The sequence below is a fragment of the Paraphaeosphaeria sporulosa genome, assembly GCF_001642045.1.
Source record: "Paraphaeosphaeria sporulosa strain AP3s5-JAC2a unplaced genomic scaffold CC84scaffold_3, whole genome shotgun sequence".
Lineage (NCBI taxonomy): Eukaryota > Fungi > Ascomycota > Dothideomycetes > Pleosporales > Didymosphaeriaceae > Paraphaeosphaeria > Paraphaeosphaeria sporulosa.
The window spans coordinates 3,239,091-3,256,499 of record NW_017253362.1 but is presented as its reverse complement, the minus strand read 5'-3'; the positions used below and the strand labels follow the sequence as shown (position 1 = coordinate 3,256,499).

The following is a 17,409-nucleotide window of genomic DNA, read 5'->3' as shown; positions in this document are numbered from 1 at the left end:
TGCGCTCCTCGGCCAGGCGATCTGCAGGGTTCAGCTGCCGTTGTCGCCCGCCCGATTGGCGGGGGCGATTGTGATCTCATGCGAGATCGTTTGTGGGTTGATGTGTCTGGACTCGTAGCCATTGCTTTTTGATTGCCATCTCCCGTAATTACTTCCAAACACACCCGTAAAAGGTAAGCTTACGCTGCAAACATGACTGGTGCTTGTGGAGCCTAAGTCATGCCAGGCTAGACACTCCATCATCGAAACCTCTTCCGGAGACTACTGTGCCGACCAATTCAGCCAAGCATGTCCGAATCAGACGTCGGCTTCAAAGCTGCCTTCGATGAAGCTCACAAGGGTTCTGAAGAAGGCGGTGTCCCTATTGGTGCAGCGCTCGTCAGCGCTGAAGGCAAGCTGCTCGGCTCAGGCCACAACATGCGCATGCAGAAAGGCAGTGCCACACTTCACGTATTGTTGCCTTGCTATCCTTTGTCTCCTCACGCCTAACAATACACAGGCCGAGATATCCGCCTTGGAGAATGCGGGGCGTCTCCCCGCCTCCGTGTATCATGGCGCTACCATGTACACCACCCTGTCACCCTGTGACATGTGCACGGGGGCCTGTGTCATGTACAAGGTGAAGCGCGTTGTCATTGGCGAGAATAAAAATTTCCTTGGAGGTGAAGAATACCTGAAGTCGAAGGGCATTGAGGTGGTGGTCTTGCATAACAAAGAGCTGCAGACTTTGATGAAGAAGTTTATCAAGGAGCATCCTGAAGAATGGTTTGTACAGACTTATCTGGCGAAGGGTTGGCGCTGACTACCGACGCAGGTACGAGGACATTGGAGAGGAGACTAATTGATTATTTCACGAATTTTGAATTAGTTTACAAAGCCTGGAGCAAAGCAGACTGTTAGACGAGAAGATACCCTCTCGAATCCCCGTGTTCGTTGACTTTATGCATTTCCATGCAGCCATACAGAGCACCTCCATCACATGTACTCCATATTCCGACCCAAAAGCAAACGAATGCCATTTCGCCAGTTGGCCAGAAATTGGGGAGTGTGTTGCCCACGTAGAATCAGATACTGCAACCTCTGAAGGACTACTTTCAGTTGGGCTGAACTGCCACACGGATTTTACATTCGCTCTAGAAAACAATTCTTTTTACTGCAATGCTATATCCCGTGGAGCAAATTCTTGCTTGGTTCCCCGCGCATTGCCAAGTCTCTTGCAGAAGGCTCTTCTGATGCTTCGTTCCCCGCCGCTTGACTCGACGCTGCAAGCCTGTGAATTTCCTCAAAGAAGAATTTGAGGTCATCGGGCTTTACAAACGGAGTGATGCCTATATTTTGTCAGCTTTTGCGGTTGCGTCGTATGGTGCAGCATACCATGACCGAGGTTGGCTATCCAGCCCTGCTTCCCCCCGCCGAAACCAGTGACCATCTCCTTGACAACAGTCGTGATGGCTTCCCGTCCGCCGTACAATACACCGGGATCAGCGTTGCCTTGCAGGACCTTGCCGTATTTGCGAGCTATCTTGTATGCATCAGCCGGGTCATGGAGCCAATCCAGGCCAATGGTGTTGTAGCTGGTCTTGCACAGGTCCTCCAGCGCATACCACGCGCCTTTCGCGAAGACTGTCATCGGCACGGATTCAAGGCCGAGCTCTGCGAGCCGCTTCGGTACATTGTCGGCAATGTATGTGAGGTAGGGTAGGGAGAAGGTCTTGAAGGAGGTAGGTGACAGCTCGCCAGCCCACGAATCGAAGACTTGAAGCATCTGCGTTGTGTTAGCAAATGTTTGTCCGGTGCGTGCGAGCATATCATACCTGCGCACCAGCCTGAACCTGCAAGGCTAGGTACTCGACGCAGAGCTCTGCAATCTTCTGCAGCAGCGCCTTGCTCTCCTCGCCGTGCTTGAAGACCCATGTTTTCGACTGGATGAACAGCTTCGTTCCTCCGCCTTCCACCATGTAGCACAGCAGCGTCCACGGAGCTCCGCAGAAGCCTATCAGAGGCACGCGACCCGCCAGCTTTTGCCTTGTGAGCGTGATGGCCTTGTATACGTAGTCCAGCGACTCTTTGACGTCAACCTCGCGCTCCATAACCTCCTGGTATTGTTTGTCATCGGGACCTTGCAGCGGCTCCGGGAAGTGCGGGCCCTTCTTATCCACCATTATGACCTCCATGCCCATCGCTTGCGGTATCACCAGGATGTCGGAGAAGATGATGGCTGCGTCGATGAGCCCCTCAAACCGTTCGATGGGCTGGAGGGTGAGCGTCGAGGCGATTTCGGGTGACCTGCAGCATTCGAAGAAGTCATGGCTGCCTTTTGCTTCGTGGTACTCGGGGAGGTATCGTCCGGCTATGCGCATCAGCTTCCTTGCCCCCATGCCAGCCGGCACCGTGCTCACCTTGACGCATCACCCACATGGGCGGGCGCTCGACCTTCTCGCCTGTGCACTGCGTTAGCTCACGGTGAACCAATGTCGCTGAAGGCGCATGGCGCAATTACCTCTCGCCGTCCGCAAGATCAAGTCATTCTTTAGAGGCTCGAATTGTGGCGCCATTTTTGCTGAATACAGGAAGGCAAATGCGGCGACTGTAGCTTTCTTCAGTGTGACTGCCCCGCGCTCCGCGTTCCGTGGTAGCCTAGCTGCTTTGGGAATCGTGCTCGCAGGGATCACGGGCAGCAATCACCAGGCGCGGCGATGCATTGCAGTTTCAATCCGCGTTCCTCCATCTCAGCTTCTTTTCGAAGGAGGAAGATGCTTGCAGGCAGTGCGAAGCTTGTCGCTCGTCACGTCCTCTCAAGAATTACAGCCTCTCCCGAATCATCTTCCCGGCGCGCATATGCAAGCTCCTCCCATTCCCTGAGTTCGACGCGACCGCGACACGCATCACGTGCACGCTCCACACAATTGCAATGGCATTGCCTCACGCAGGCTCGAGGGGCCAAGAGAAAAGCCACCGTCAGTGTGAAGGATATCCCACAGGGCGCTATCGACGGACCTCCGCTTCCGCCTCAGGATGATGAGACAGATTACCCACCGTTATTACAGGAGGTGCGGAACAACCTGCTCAAATTCAGCCATTGCGTTCTGTTGACGAGAGTCGGTGGATTCTACGAAGTAAGCGCCGCGTCATGCTTCGAAGCATAGCTGACTCGCGAAGTTGTATTTCGAGCAAGCAGACGAAATCGCACCACTCCTAAACATCAAGAAGACAAAAAGGAAAGCTTCCAAGGGAAGCAAGCGACCGCCGGTTTCAATGGTGAGTGCAGCCTCGCGCTGTCTTGTGGACATGTCTGACTTCAAAGGCTGGATTCCCTGCCTACCAACTTGAGCGCTACCTCAAAATCTTAGTGCAAGACTTGAGCAAGCATGTCGCAATATGTGATGAGTTCGTAAATGATGCTTCCACCAGGGCAAAAGGTGACTCTCAGTTCACGAGGCGAGTCTCCCGCATCGTCACTCCTGGCACGCTCATTGACGAGCATTTTATGGATCCCTGGGAAAACAATTACCTGTTGAGTATCCATGTCAACCCGGAAGCCCTGAAAGCAAATGCTGTCAAAGTCAGTCCTGGAAGTTCCAAGGTTTCTTCTGTACTTAATCTACCTCGTACAGAAGTCGGACTTGCGTGGATTGATTTATCGAGCGGAGACTTTATTACCCAGAGCACCGATATTGCTTCTCTTCCATCTGCAGTTGCTCGCATAAGGCCTCGTGAAATCGTCCTAGATAGTATCTTCGCTGAGGAACAAAACTCACGGATGGTGTCAATCTTGAAAGAGGAAGGTCATGTGATCACATTCCAAGAGCCTGCTACTCAACCTTTGAGCGTGGTTGATTGGTTACCGATGATGGGAGACGTAGTCGAGGACTTCAACCCCAAAGACTTTAGCACCGCGGAAGTGGCTGCAGGAGGGTCTCTACTTCATTACGTGAAACACCAGCTACTTGGTGCGAGAACACGATTGCAGGCTCCAGTCAGACATCAGGCCGGGGATCACATGAGCATTGACAAGAACAGCTTAAGAGCTCTCGAGATCAGAAGCACAATACACGACGGCTCTCATCAAGGCAGCTTGCTGCATTCGCTCAAAGAGACAGTGACAAAGAGCGGAACTCGACTTCTTACCCAGCGACTTTGTAAGTGGCTTGCATGTATTATTTGATTACACTAATCCAAGCAGGTGCTCCCTCAATGTCTCTATCTACCATCAACGAGAGACTAGATCTTGTTGAAGAGATGATCGACTACCCTCAGCTTCGGCAAGATGTAAGAGCATTGCTCGGCCAGACGTTCGATTCGCTTCGCCTCGTGACAAAGTTCACAGTCGGCCGCGGCGACGCTGATGATCTTATGGAGCTGTCGAAGACAGTGGCGACCACAGCGGACCTTGCCAAGATACTCCAAGTCCATGTTGCGTCAAGAAACGCCATCATAATCAGTCAGGAAAACCAAGTTGTGGAAGCGCGAAGGAGACAGTGCATTCCGGCTTTGCAGAACCGCTTTGACCTGATACAGCCGCTTGAACTGGCACAACGTATCCAAGATACCATCGACGAGGAGGGATTATCAGAATACCACCGAATCGAAAACGACCAAGCTGCCGAAATGGAAGAGATGGCCCAAGATGTCCTCGGTCAAGAAGCTGGCAAGGAAGATCTGAAGGAGTTGCCCAAACGCATCCAGCCAAAACCGCACATGATTGCGCCGAGCTACAAAAGCGCAACGGATGGCCGTGACGATATCTGGATAATGAAACGGAAAGCCAGCGAGACACTAGCAAAACTGCACAGCACTCTCGATGGTCTGGACGAGAGCAAAGCGAATCTAGAACAGCAGTTGCGCAAAGAACTAGGTGCTGAGAGCCTTTGCCTCAAATGGACCCCAAATCTGGCCCACATTGCACACGTGAAAGGCAAAGATGTCAGTCGAGTCACTGCCCAGTACCCCAAAAGCCTGAGCAGCAGCAAGTCTACACGATCTTTTCAGGTTCCTGAATGGACACGATTGGGCACTGAAATGGACGAAATTCGTTTCCGTATACGTAACGAGGAACAGCGCGTTCTGAGCGACCTTCGCGAGGGCGTTGTGCGCAATCTGGTCAAACTTCGACGGAATGCAGCTGTACTAGATGAACTTGATGTGGCCTGCGCTTTTGCTATACTTGCAGTCGACAAGAGCTTTGTTCGACCCATACTCAACGCAGGTACTGCTCATCACATCATTGGTGGGCGCCACCCTGTTGTTGAGGCGGGATTGGTCGAGCAGGGGCGGACGTTCGCACCAAATGACTGTCTGTTGGGTGAGAATGAGCGGATATGGCTCATAACGGGACCCAACATGGCCGGCAAGAGTACTTATTTACGACAAAATGCACTTATATCGATTCTTGCCCAAACCGGCTCCTTCGTACCAGCAGAGTATGCCGAAGTGGGACTCGTGGACAAGATTTTCACCCGTGTAGGTTCTGCCGATAACTTGTACCAAGATCAATCCACGTTCATGGTGGAGATGCTCGAAACGGCGCAAATTCTTAAAGAAGCCACACCTCGCTCGTTTGTCATTATGGACGAGGTTGGCAGGGGCACAACACCAGAGGATGGAATCGCCGTGGGTTACGCCTGCCTTCACCACCTCTACCACATCAATCAGTCTCGGACTCTATTTGCGACCCATTTTCACGCGCTCACCGACATGACTAAAGACTTTGAAAGATTAAGATGCTATTGCAACGACGTGGCCGAAGAGGCAGATGGGAGGTTTTCTTATGTGCATCGACTGCGAAAAGGGGTGAACCGACAAAGCCATGCGCTGAAGGTTGCCAGAGTTGCAGGTATGCCTGAAAACGCAATAGCGGTCGCGGCACGAGTGCTCAAGAAGTTGAAGCCAGAAGTCACGAACGACGAGGCAGGTACGGATGAACAACTCGGGCCACGGCCAGCTGCAACAGCATAGCTCTAGCCTCTAGCCTTCCGTCCCCCTCTCTCGTCAGCATATATGGTTTTCGCTGTCCTATCGCTATTGTGAATAATTTTTAAATACCTACCTTCGATTATCGGTTTCTTACTCCGGACATCTTATCGCTCCGAGATGGAAAGCATGCTCTCGTTTCGAGGTGGTGCAGACGAAGACGCCTTTTCCGACTGTCCAACGCTTCAAAGCGCAGCACCGCGCCGGTTGCCGACCTATGGAGTCATACAAGATCTCATGCGGCAATCGCAGCGAACATCTCTGCGCAGTCTGAGACCGAACATGCGTGTGCCGCGTATGTGTTCCCACTCTAGCGTGAGGGGTGTGACGAAACTATTGACACAAGTCGTAGGAACCCTCGCTCCTCGAGAAGGTCAAGAGTTTGCCAGCCTCACAAAGCTAATCGGCGATTTGCCATATGGTATGCGGACTCTGGACTCCGAGGATAAAATGTATCGATGCATGCGTCTGCCTTCAATGGAACATTTTATCCTCTGCGCAACTGCTATGGTGTCTTTCCCCTCTGGCAAAACCCTCTGCGCAGCTTCTTGGTTTGGGATGAAATCGCACACGGATACAAGCGGAAACGCGATCCCCATTATACAAGCATTAAAGCTTGATCCCACGCCAGACAGCTGCCCGGACCAAGTGCAAACAACCCAGAAACAAGATCCCACGCCTGCCGACAAGAGTACCGAAACAGGTACCCCAAACGCAAACTCGACCTTTCTGCTGGCAGCCTCGCTTGTTGCCAGTGCGAAAGGATCCACAAGTCTCGCAAATCTTGTCTTGGCCATCAACTTCTATCTCGAGGATCCGAAGTCTCGTCTCGATCTCTATGCGAAAGCCATCGAAGATTACGTCACAAGTGCGGAATTTCGTCGCGACGATTCTACGAAAGGTTTTGACGAATATGTCATGAAGGAGTTTGAACGTCTTCTAGATCAACAACGAGTGCTTGCCCAATCCAAGAAAACGTCACCCGACATGGAGCCAGATCTCACTTCTCTTGACGAGAGCAACAGAACCCTGCAGAATGTTATTAATCTCACCCATGTCACTTTACACAAGCAAAACGTGTGTCTTGATGATGTTGCCATACTCAACAAAGCTATCTAGGAGTACTACACGAACAAAGACCCTCGATTAGACGACATCTTGGATACCAAGTATCTCGAAAAGCACTTCAATGACTCGAAGAATCTTATCCGACGAAAGGCCAACCATAGCGCACGAGAGGTTTGGCCCCCCAACCTGCCATGGCATCTACCCTCTCGTCTCTCGCTCTACGCAACGGGGCCTTGTCTCATCTGCTTCAATAAATGGACTTGCTTAGGCGAATCGGACGATCACCCCTATACCACTTCTCACGGCATAGGCACCAGACCCAATTCAGAATTCGACCCTAGAGTATTCCCTGACCGAACCGCTCATGGCAAAGGTCCCGAAAAGCTCTGCGTCGTTTGTTGGAATGCGCCAGGGGGCTGTGAGCTTTGCAGGTGTTGTTCGCCGCCGTTGCATTGGAGGTATCGCGCGCAGCATGAAATGCTTCACGAGCTAGAAGCGTCGGTTGCTGCTACTGCCGCAGTCATTGTGTCTAGTGCTGCGGTCATGGGTACGATGGCGGATGAGTTGGTGCGAATGGGACATGAGGATCCGAGAAGACTTGAGGAGCACATGAGAGAGGATGAGCGAAAAAGACAAGAGGAGGGGAAGAGGCAGGAGAGCCAGAGGAAACGGGATAGGCAAAAGGAACGTAAGAAGGAGAAGAGAGAGGAGAAGCAGAAGGCACTGAAGGAGTCGGAGATATTGAAGGAGCGGCAGGAAAGACCTGAGGAGCCGGAAAGACTTGACGAGCCAGAAAGACTTGACGAGCCAGAAAGACTTGACGAGCCAGAAAGACTTGACGAGCCGAAAACTTTTCAGGATCCGGAAAATCTTAAAAACCCAAGCACACCTGAGGTTCACATCACACATGAAGATCAGAGCACACATGAGGAGCAGAGACTGCAAAGACGACAGGAGAAGAAGAGACATTGGATCCAGGTAGAACGGGAGAAGAAGAGAATTGAGAAAAGGCAGAGGAAAGAGGAGAAGCAAAGGGAAGTGGAGGAGCAGAAGAGGCTTGCGGAGCAGGAGCAACTCGAGGAGCACCAGAGACTCGAACAGGAGAGGAGAGAGAAGGCAGAGAGGAAGCAGAGGAGACAGGAGAAGCAGAGGCGAGAGGAGGGACAGAGGAGACTCGAAGAGCAAACAACGCGTAAGGAGCAGACCACGCATGAGGAGCAGAGGACAAATGAGAAGGCGATGCGTGATGGTTCGAAATCCTGGACGCACATATTTGATCCACAAAGAGCGGATGAGGGGTTGCCAGAGGGTTTTCTGGACGCGAGGGAAGGTCCGCCGTGAGCCGTTCGCTTTCTCTTCATCAAATAGCGATCAGCATATGTTGCAACGAGGGTTGGAGCACCATGACGATGGATGAGAGATTACCATCATTGATGCAATGGCGCGGAATCGCTTTGCCATCTCGAGGTACCCAACGCACAGGTCTATCGTAGTCCTGTTGTTACACTTGGCACTGGCACTGGGCAGTATGTTGATGAGGCTGCGAGTAACTGCACTTTCGATTCCTATACGTTTGGATCTTGGTGTTAGGGACATCGGTGTTAGGGACATCTCAGCGGCGATGCTGGGAGACATGACCTGTTTGTCAATACAGTTTCTAGACCTCTGCCGAGTCATGCGATGTTCCTTACGAATACCCACGACGTAGTAGCAGTGTTCGCATTGACTTGGGTGAAGCACATGCACCACCATCTGCACCCTTGCAATCAACATCCCATTGCAACTCATCCGTTCCACATGGCAGTCCAGTCCCCCCTCCCATGGCGAACCGCTCGTTCTCCAGCCCCCCTCGCCCTTGCCACGACGCACCGGCCCGTTCCCCACAATTCCCGCCGCATTTTGTACAGCGAACCGCGCATACGCGAGTCCGCTTCTCCCAAAGTAGCACCGCAACACCGCAACCCTAACGCACCACACCGCCTTTTTAATTGGGTGGCGGGGGCGCCCGCAGGCTGCCCGCCAAAACGCAGGCTGCCCGCTGCTGTACCACCACCGTTCCTCTGCCACAGAACCCTGCATTCGACACCTGCGGTGCGGTGGTGTGTCTTGTCCCTCGTTTGCGAGTCCGTTTCTTTGGTTTCGTTTCGGTCCGCAGGAAGAGCAGAGGCCTTGTCCGCGCCCGTTGCACGCACGCACGCCGACGCCGGAGAGCAGCGCAGCATGGGCCTCGCGGCGGCGGTTCTCTTCGGGTTGCAGGTCCTGGCGGGGTGGATTGCGCTGCAGTGCGCGCTGGACCGGGTGGGGGAGCGGGTTGCGCGGGTGCGGCCTGTGGTCGCGGCCATGAAAGTCATCGACAACTTCGCACTGGTCGCGGGGACGACGTTGTGCGCGCTGCTTGTGCTGCTGCCGTCGTTCGTCTTCGTGGTGCTCGAGGTCTTCCGCTTTGTGCAGGTGCGCAGCCGTGGGGACGGGAATGACTCGCGGGATGAGCAGCGTGGGGGAGATCCGAGCAAGACCATCACAGCGCATATGGAGCGCGTCGTGGGTATTGTGGATGAGCTGGATGCAATGGGTGAGAGGATGAGACAGGCGGCGCTGAGTCTGAATCTGGGCGAGGCCCAGGTGATCGTAAGGACGTGTTCAGTGTGTCTCAAAGCAGTACTTACATCATGTAGGAAGAGAAGTATGAGGCGGTTGCCACGGCCGAAACGAAGGCGGCGATACTCTCCCAAACATGCGGCAATGTCCTGCTCGCTGTCTGCCGGCACAGCGAGACTATGGAGAAACTGTATTCTGCAATGTCACCGGAGGAGGTTGATGTAAGTCGACATATGCTTGCCCTTGGGAGTTGATTCTGACGACGACCAGGATCTTATATACTGCGACTGTGATGAGTTTGAGGTCCGCGCCGAAAAGGTTATATCCCTCATCCAGATCCTGAAAGAATGCATGGAGCGCCAAACAGACCTTGTGAAGACGGTGGATGATTTATAGTAAGATTGTACTGCATGCGACCAGCGAACCGACACACTAACAGTCTCCAGCCCAATGATTCCAACTGTTCCTGTCGGTGTCACCAGCCCAACTTCCCACTCAGCCCTCAAGCCTATCGACAGCCCGATGATTGGAACAACACGTGGTTGTATCGAAGACGAAATTGACGACAGCGGTTTCATGGAAGACTGAAAGCAAAACGACCAAAAACGCAAAACTCGACAACACACCAGGTGCAGATCGGATGCGTATGTGGAAAGAGCGGATTTCAAGCCGTCTTTCCAGGGATGGGATACGCAGGGACAATCTTCACGCCTCCAAAACAATCCGGCAATCCGGCATAGCCCTCGCCGCGATCAATTAAGGGTGGTAGATTAGGAAGATAGACACTGTCGAAAGCAGGTGTCTGGTTGAGGTTGAAACAACGGAAGATGATGTCGAAGATTCCGAGGCTGGGAAAGCCGGTGAGGCCTGACAGCGCGCCCTGTGATCAGGCAGAAGGATTTCCTGCAGCGTGGTCAAAGACGATGGTGACCTTGTCCCCAAAGGATTTGTCGCGCATGTAGTAGGCATTATCGAGTGGACGGAATGCATCGGCTGTGTTACCTTACGAGGAACATCAGCTTTAGCGTGCTGAAAGGAGGAAAAAGCGGGAATAGACTTACTGATGTATAGAAGCGTGTCGCATAGCCGGGAAAAACGAGACTCGCTCAACAAAGAGTTTGTAACGATTTACTGGCTTGACGTTCCACTCTGTGCAATAAAGATTGGCTTGGGCATATACGCCTCCGACGTTCGGTGACGCCTTCGCCATCACATCTAGATACTTGTCGTAATCCTTGGCGCGCCTCGACACATCTGCGGCATCGATGCATATGCGTGCTAACACATGCTCGAGTGGCGGACTATCAACAAGCGGCGGAAAAGGCGGCAGCGGCGAGAAGATGATCCCTGAGGCAGTCTGCGTGCCACTGACTCGAACGCCAGCCTCGATCTCCGCAAGAACATCTGCGCGAATGGGGGAGAACAATCCAGAATCAAGAACCACTGCTGACAGGATCCTATGGAGGGCAGGCCAGTCGATAGGCCTAGAGCCCGGGCTTTGGAAAAATGTAGACTTGAGCTTTTTGTCGATGGCATAGAGCGGTCATTGAGCTGTTTGGCTGAGGTCGAAGAGCCCTTGAATGGACAACTGGCCCCAGCGGCATTGCAGGTGATGAAGAAGGCTTCTAGGGTGAGCTCCAAGTCGACGATAGTGGAAGGCTGGTTGCTGGTGATGCTGTATGCGACATTGCTTTGCACGACCGCTGCCATGGTTCAATTCAGTGCTGTAGAACAGAAGTATGAAAAGCTTACCATCCAGCGACAACTTTCCCACAGCTTCAGGGTACAGCGCCGCAAAAGTGTGTGCGGTGTGCGTCCCAGACGACAGCCCATGCCAGTACACCTTCTTCTCGCCAATCGCCCTCATGACAGCATGGACGTTCACAGCGCTGGGATACGTCCCCATCCATTTATCAGCATTACTGCTCAGCTTCTCACACTATTTTGCGAACTTCCTCGCGCATTCTCGATGCGCTACCAGCGCGCTGCTCAGCGAGCCGAGCACACGGGACTCAGAGGCACTCCACGCCTTGCACTCCTCGTTGTTGCGGAAGCACTGCAGTGTTGGGGTCGAGTAGCCGGTGCCACGGTAATCGATGCCGATGATGTCGTAGTTCGGCTATAAGGGGGTGAAGTAGGGCACTGTTAGGATGACGGCGTTTGTCCTTCGATGTGGCCAGTGAGAAGGGGATGATGGGAGATTATTGCTCACTTCGCAGCGCTGTAGTCCCCTGCAGAGTAGATCAGAGTGCCTATTTTGTTGCCGCTGATGACAGGGAGGTTAGTGATAGCTAGGCCGACCTTATCTCGTGTGTTGTATCCGCCGTTCACATCTGCGTTGACCTGTCGAGCGTCAGTTGCAATCACAACAGAAATGAGGTAGCTATGTATGTAATCTTTAAGCGCGCGTATTTGAACTTGTCATAAATATCGACCCAAATCAGCGTCTTTATGGACTACGACTGATCAGTGGTCGGCTTTGAGCAAATGTCGAGGCAATGGACAAAGCTACCGCGAGAGCACTCAAGCTAGATGGTAACATTGTGGCTGATGATCAACTGTTCTTGGAAATGAGAATCGCTATCAAAAAGCTGAATTGTGTTACGAAGCGGGATGGTGAATTCAAATACTGCTATTCCACAAAATAAACCACGTATTCCCTAGCCCAGGCACCCTCCTCGCTGTGCCTCTCCTTGACACATCTTTCTGTCGTCCCTCGCTGCGCCATCCATATATACTGGCCCATTTCCCAAAGTCAAGAACCCTCGGAAAGTTCCGTACTATTTGTCCCGCCAAATGGCCGTAGTCTGGACACGCGTGGCTGAGAGCTGAACGCGTTTCTCGAATTGATATTGCGGTTAGTGGAGGCGGTGTGCCACAGTAGGGCTGAAGCAGTCTGAATGTAAAATCTCCGCGACGCGGGGTGACGGTCGGACAGGCGCGGAGTCTGGGGTTGGGAAATAGATCGGGGGGTCACTGCTAGTGTGGACAGGTGGATTGGTGTATGATGACGCGGCAGCACTGAATTAGCGGTTTGTTCACTTTGCGTTCGATGTTGTCGAGCAGAGAAGGACTCTCGGGGATGCTTAAGTAACCACATGAAGATTAATGGACATACCTTTGGAACGCTACTTCGGAAATGTGTCTACAAAACACCAAAATATATCCTGCGTAGGAGAAACCGGCCTCGCTGATTCGATCTCCCTTAACTGACTCTTTATGCATGTCGCTGACCGCTGTGCCAGTTTTTCCTTCTGGATATCATAGATTGCGTGGCAGCAAAATAGTTCAGAGTGCGGAAATAGTAGTAGGAGTATATGGTAGTAGAACATATGAGAAAGTAACATAGAAACCCAAAGTTTGAGCCAACGGGGTTGAGTTGAGTTGAGAGCGAAAATCTTATGTAATTTTATCCGCACAGATGACTGTTCTCGTATATTCAAGTTCAATCATACTTGCAACGAGGAATTGTTTGTCTTTGCAAGATGCGATCTCTCGCATTTAAGCATGTGTACCCCCACCCAATCGGGCTAGCGCCATCTCCCGCACGCGCCTTCACACGAAACGGCAAACGCAGTGTCTCACTCAAGCACAAGCACGACGGTCCCAACCCCTTCAATCTCGCCGCAAGAACTCTAGAGACGTGGGCACACTCCGTCTCTCACCCCCACCGCCACACACAATATAAAACAGCAACAGCAACCCACATATACTTATCCGCATCAACATCTGAGTACCAAACATCCACCTCGTCGCCATTGAATGCTTTAAATACTATGGTGGATATGGCGAATCCTCTTCTCATTTTACTACCTACAATCCCTACCCCGCCGCACCCCGGCACCTTCGCCAGCCTTTCGGGCGTCACATTGCTCAGCCTTCTTTGCACAGACAACGTGCCTCGGCACCCACTGGTCGTTGTAGCGTGGGCCGGTGGGTCGTACTTTGTTAATGAATGGTGGCTCAAGCTCAAAATTAAACAAGTGATGGCTAAGGTGGTGAGTGTCCACATTTGACTGAGAAACTTTTCTATGGTCTTATGTTCACTTAGACTAACACGCGTGTTTCAGGTGAAGGAGGTAGATCGGTTGCTTGAGAAAGAAGGCGCCTGTGCGGAGTGCAGGAAGAACGTTCTTCAGGGCGGACCGCGCGACCTGGCGAAGATTCTGGTTGATTTGAGGGAGAAGAAACTAGCGGAGCAGCAAAAGATATTAGATGCGGAGGAGCAGTCAGCAACTGGAGGCTAAAGCGAAGGAAATAGCCGCAGAGCAAGAGGAGGTCGCTGCTAAGGAGAAGGCTCTGGCGGAGAAGTAGGCGCGGCTTGACCAGCAGATGGCGCCGTGGCTTCGGCTTGAGGCAGAGTTCGATTTCTGAAGCAACTTGGTTGGGGTAGAGTCGAGGTTTTCGAGCAACCACGATTGGACAGAGTCGGAGGAGGAGCCCCAGAACGGGAATGGGGGCCAGACGGAATCCGCCGAGGAGGACGAGCCTGCGAACCATGACAAAGAGGATGTCCATGATTGAGGTTACAGGTGTGCAGGAACCCGTAAGGTCGAAGCAATCCTTCAGCAAGAGATGAAATTTCTCTTAAAGATGGCCACGAAGATAAGTCAGCATGAAGATCATGCAGGTATATTCGAAATCCTTCGAGATCAGGCGCTGAAAGGCTGTTTGACGATGTGACAGCGCCATCAACGGCCTCCCTGTCATAAATGTGTAATAATACATGTTACCCGGATAGCCAAACGAGAGCACACAATCAAATTGAGCGGCATATGTTAGACGCCGAGCAACAAATGACAGGCGCTTGTAGCATACACATTATACTCATTCTCGTTCTCCTAACATATGGGGTATATCGCAGCAGTACAGGGAATAGCTTTGCGAAACAGACAGTCCAACTCCCACTCCAAGATTCAAATGTCTACCCGCGCTTCCGCTGCACGGTAACGAGCAACACAAAAGCAATGACACGGTACACGACACCAAGCGCGACGAGAACCCCCATATCCAAGCTGAACTTCCCCAGATTGAACCCCGTCGCCACCTTCGCTTGATCCAGCATATACAGATAATCTAGTGGCAGCAAGCACTGGCTGAAGTACGACTCTGTGAACCACACGCCAGGGCTCATCCGCCACAGGAACTCGATCTTCCACTCCTTGACCTTGCTCAGTGGTGGCGCAACACCACCCAAGATACCGATGATCAGGGAGGCCATGACGGCGAGCAGCGGCCCGTCTTCCCGCTTAACAACCATGCCGATGCACGACGCAAGTCCGTACACGCAGAAGAAGTACAGCAGATTTGCGACAAACATGTCGACCCAGCTCATGATGGGCGTAGCAAGGATGCCCATGAAGACGCTGAAATGCAGGGCAGCGATGAACAGCCTAGGCAGCACAGACACCATCTTGCCGACGTAGTAGGCGCTCATGCTATGTCCGGAGGACGCCTCGCGGTTGAAGATGAGTTTCTCTTCGCCGAAGACCTTGACAGCTGGTGCGGACGCCGCGAGACCGATGGCCATAGCGCCGAGGAGGCCGAGCTGCGGCGCAGACGTGTAGTTCGTTGCGTGGGAGAGCATGGAGAAGCTGTCGTGGTAGATGCCCTTGAAGAGCTCGCCCTCGGCGGTGAAGGCACTGAGGCCGATAATGCCGCCTGCGAAGGCTCCGGTGCCGATCTCGAAGAAGAAGCTGTTCTTCAGGCGAACTTGCTGCGTGATGCTGCGCTTGCAGCAGTAGTAGGTTTGGGCGTACCAGGATGCGCCGCGCTTCTTCATGGTACGCTTCAGTTCGGCTTCTTGGTCGGCGGTGGAGATCATCGAAACGGGGCGAGGACGTTTCGGGGCGGCTAGGGCGTCCTGGTAAGACTGTTCGGGCGGGTCGTAGGCGGGCTGGTTGTATGCGTCTTCTGGGAGCAGGTGCTGGGGTTGTGGAGCGTGGTAAGCGGGAGCTTCGCGCTGATGACGAGTGCGCCAGTTCTCGATCAGTCGAGTGACTGGCGTCTCAGACGTTGCGTGGTCTTGTCGGTATTCGAAACCCTCGCCGTTGATGATGTCCATGATAACATCAGCAGGGTTCGCACGCGGTGGGAAGGTGAAGCCGAGAGAGTCAAAGTAGACCGGTGCCTCGGCAGTAGGACCAGCGTAGATCTCGCTTCCGAGACCAAGAAGAAGGATGTTGTCGAAGCCGTTGAAGATCTGCTCACGAGGTTGATGGATGATCGTGATGGTGGTCACGCCGAGCTTTGTGATGGCCTTCAGGAGCCTCATGATCGACGACGCAGAGGTTGCGTCAAGACCGGATGTAGGCTCGTCGAGGAAGATACACATAGGAGCTGCTGCTAGTTCCATTCCAATGCTGACACGCTTGCGTTGCCCACCAGAAACCACGGGCTTGTTGGCATCACCAACGAGCGAATGCTGGACGTGACTGAGACCAATGCAGGAGATGAGCGCATCAACATACGCTTGGATATCTCGATCCTTCCAAGTCATCGGCAGCCTGCATCGTGCAGAGTGAAGGATGTTCTCGCGGACCGTCAGTTCGGGTATAACGATATCATCCTGAGGAACAAAGCCAATCAACTTCTTGTACTTGGCCATGTCCTTAGGATGACCGTTGACCTTAATCAGACCTCCAGTGTGGCGCGTTTTTCCCATGAGCACGTTGAAGAACGTAGACTTTCCGGCACCGGATCCACCCATCACAGCCCACATCGAGCCACTCTGGATGGACCCGCTGACGCCCTTCAAGATCTTCTTCCCAGGCTGCGGCTCGAATTCCAAGCCTTCAAAATCGAACGAAAGACCAACATCCTTCGTCTTGATGAGTCGCGAAATGTACCGCATGAAAACCTGAAAGTCCGGATTCGCGCTCAGATCATCGTGGTCCTCAGCCGCTTCCTTGTTCCCCTTGGCAATCAGCTCGATGCCGTCATCATCCATATCTTTTTCCGGATTCGGCAGCGCAGCATAGTTCTTCTTTCGTCCCTTTCTCCACGCGGAGATGAAGAACCCCAGACCAACGATTATGCCGAGCACGATATCAAACGCAATCATGAAACCAAACGGCATCGTGACGATCTGGCGCTGCGACTTCGCGGGACATATCGCGCCGTATGCACATGGCCAGGGCTCGAAGCTCCCAAAAGGGCAATAGCTACCTGTGCATTGGGGTTAGCGTGATCCGGATGGGACTCGTTCGTCGCATACCTTTCGGACACTCGATTTTCTCCTTGCCGCCCTTGGGACAGTAGTAACCACCCTGGCATACCACGGGTTCAAGTAGGCCTTGTGGCGGACAGTCCTTGCCCGTCATTCTTAGGGCCTGGCATTGGAAGGATGGCGGGCAGTATCTGGTCATCGTCAGACCGAGCTCAGATGTTCCACTGGGGTGCTTACTGCGGGGGCGCGTTGTCGGTGCTGTTTGGGCAAAAGAAACCCAGGTTGCAATCGTCCTTCTCCGCGAGGAGGATGGGCATCGAGCCGTTTTCGGCGTAACATCCTGTCGTCGAGCTGTTGAGCGTGCGGTATGAGCCCGCAGACTCGAGTGTAGAGAAATTGGTGTAGTATTTGCCGTTTGGCATGAGCATTCCCTCCGCGGGGACCTCTGTCGGTAAAGAAGTCGCTTCCGCTGAGTCGATAGAGGTCGGTACCGACTCTGACGGCTTCTTATTCTTGTTGTCGTCCTGGCGAGGGTCCATGGTGAAGCAATAGAGGAAAGCAAGCGTGCTCCTCGGTGGGAAATCTCGCGCGACGCGCAGATATAA

At 53.0% G+C, this 17,409-nt stretch overlaps 7 protein-coding genes across 7 annotated transcripts; 4 read left to right on the top strand and 3 right to left on the bottom strand.

Annotated features, from left to right (window-relative positions):
- Positions 1–288: 288 nt before the first annotated feature.
- Positions 289–845, top strand: CC84DRAFT_1185730 (cytidine deaminase-like protein; the record flags this gene model as incomplete). The annotated part of the gene is made up of 3 exons (XM_018180817.1): positions 289–450; positions 500–765; positions 815–845. 3 exons carry the CDS (start codon positions 289–291, stop codon positions 843–845), a joined length of 459 nt encoding a protein of 152 aa, XP_018039442.1.
- On the bottom strand, positions 825–2,677 carry CC84DRAFT_1195023 (uroporphyrinogen decarboxylase). Its single transcript, XM_018181382.1, has 5 exons — positions 2,501–2,677; positions 2,400–2,441; positions 1,815–2,350; positions 1,375–1,765; positions 825–1,328 (listed from the first exon to the last, which is right to left on the bottom strand). The coding sequence occupies exons 1-5, from the start codon at positions 2,553–2,555 to the stop codon at positions 1,162–1,164; spliced, it is 1,191 nt and encodes a 396-aa protein (XP_018039441.1). The 5' UTR covers positions 2,556–2,677; the 3' UTR covers positions 825–1,161.
- Positions 2,678–2,728: 51 nt separating this feature from the next.
- CC84DRAFT_1142274 (uncharacterized protein) lies at positions 2,729–6,072 on the top strand. The gene is made up of 4 exons (XM_018176358.1): positions 2,729–3,116; positions 3,160–3,258; positions 3,305–4,139; positions 4,184–6,072. Exons 1-4 carry the CDS (start codon positions 2,754–2,756, stop codon positions 5,953–5,955), a joined length of 3,069 nt encoding a protein of 1,022 aa, XP_018039440.1. The 5' UTR covers positions 2,729–2,753; the 3' UTR covers positions 5,956–6,072.
- Positions 6,073–7,491: 1,419 nt separating this feature from the next.
- CC84DRAFT_1162859 (uncharacterized protein) lies at positions 7,492–8,458 on the bottom strand. Its single transcript, XM_018178116.1, has one exon. The coding sequence runs from the start codon at positions 8,005–8,007 to the stop codon at positions 7,528–7,530; it is 480 nt and encodes a 159-aa protein (XP_018039439.1). The 5' UTR covers positions 8,008–8,458; the 3' UTR covers positions 7,492–7,527.
- Positions 8,459–9,258: 800 nt separating this feature from the next.
- Positions 9,259–10,224, top strand: CC84DRAFT_1215516 (uncharacterized protein; the record flags this gene model as incomplete). The annotated part of the gene is made up of 4 exons (XM_018182725.1): positions 9,259–9,666; positions 9,714–9,857; positions 9,907–10,031; positions 10,083–10,224. 4 exons carry the CDS (start codon positions 9,259–9,261, stop codon positions 10,222–10,224), a joined length of 819 nt encoding a protein of 272 aa, XP_018039438.1.
- A 637-nt stretch (positions 10,225–10,861) lies between these two features.
- CC84DRAFT_603299 (uncharacterized protein) lies at positions 10,862–11,803 on the top strand. The gene has a single exon (XM_018186849.1). It carries the CDS (start codon positions 11,096–11,098, stop codon positions 11,759–11,761), a length of 666 nt encoding a protein of 221 aa, XP_018039437.1. The 5' UTR covers positions 10,862–11,095; the 3' UTR covers positions 11,762–11,803.
- A 2,757-nt stretch (positions 11,804–14,560) lies between these two features.
- CC84DRAFT_1174440 (uncharacterized protein) lies at positions 14,561–17,343 on the bottom strand (the record flags this gene model as incomplete). The annotated part of the gene is made up of 3 exons (XM_018180096.1): positions 14,561–16,803; positions 16,853–16,995; positions 17,042–17,343. The coding sequence occupies 3 exons, from the start codon at positions 17,341–17,343 to the stop codon at positions 14,561–14,563; spliced, it is 2,688 nt and encodes an 895-aa protein (XP_018039436.1).
- Positions 17,344–17,409: the final 66 nt, after the last annotated feature.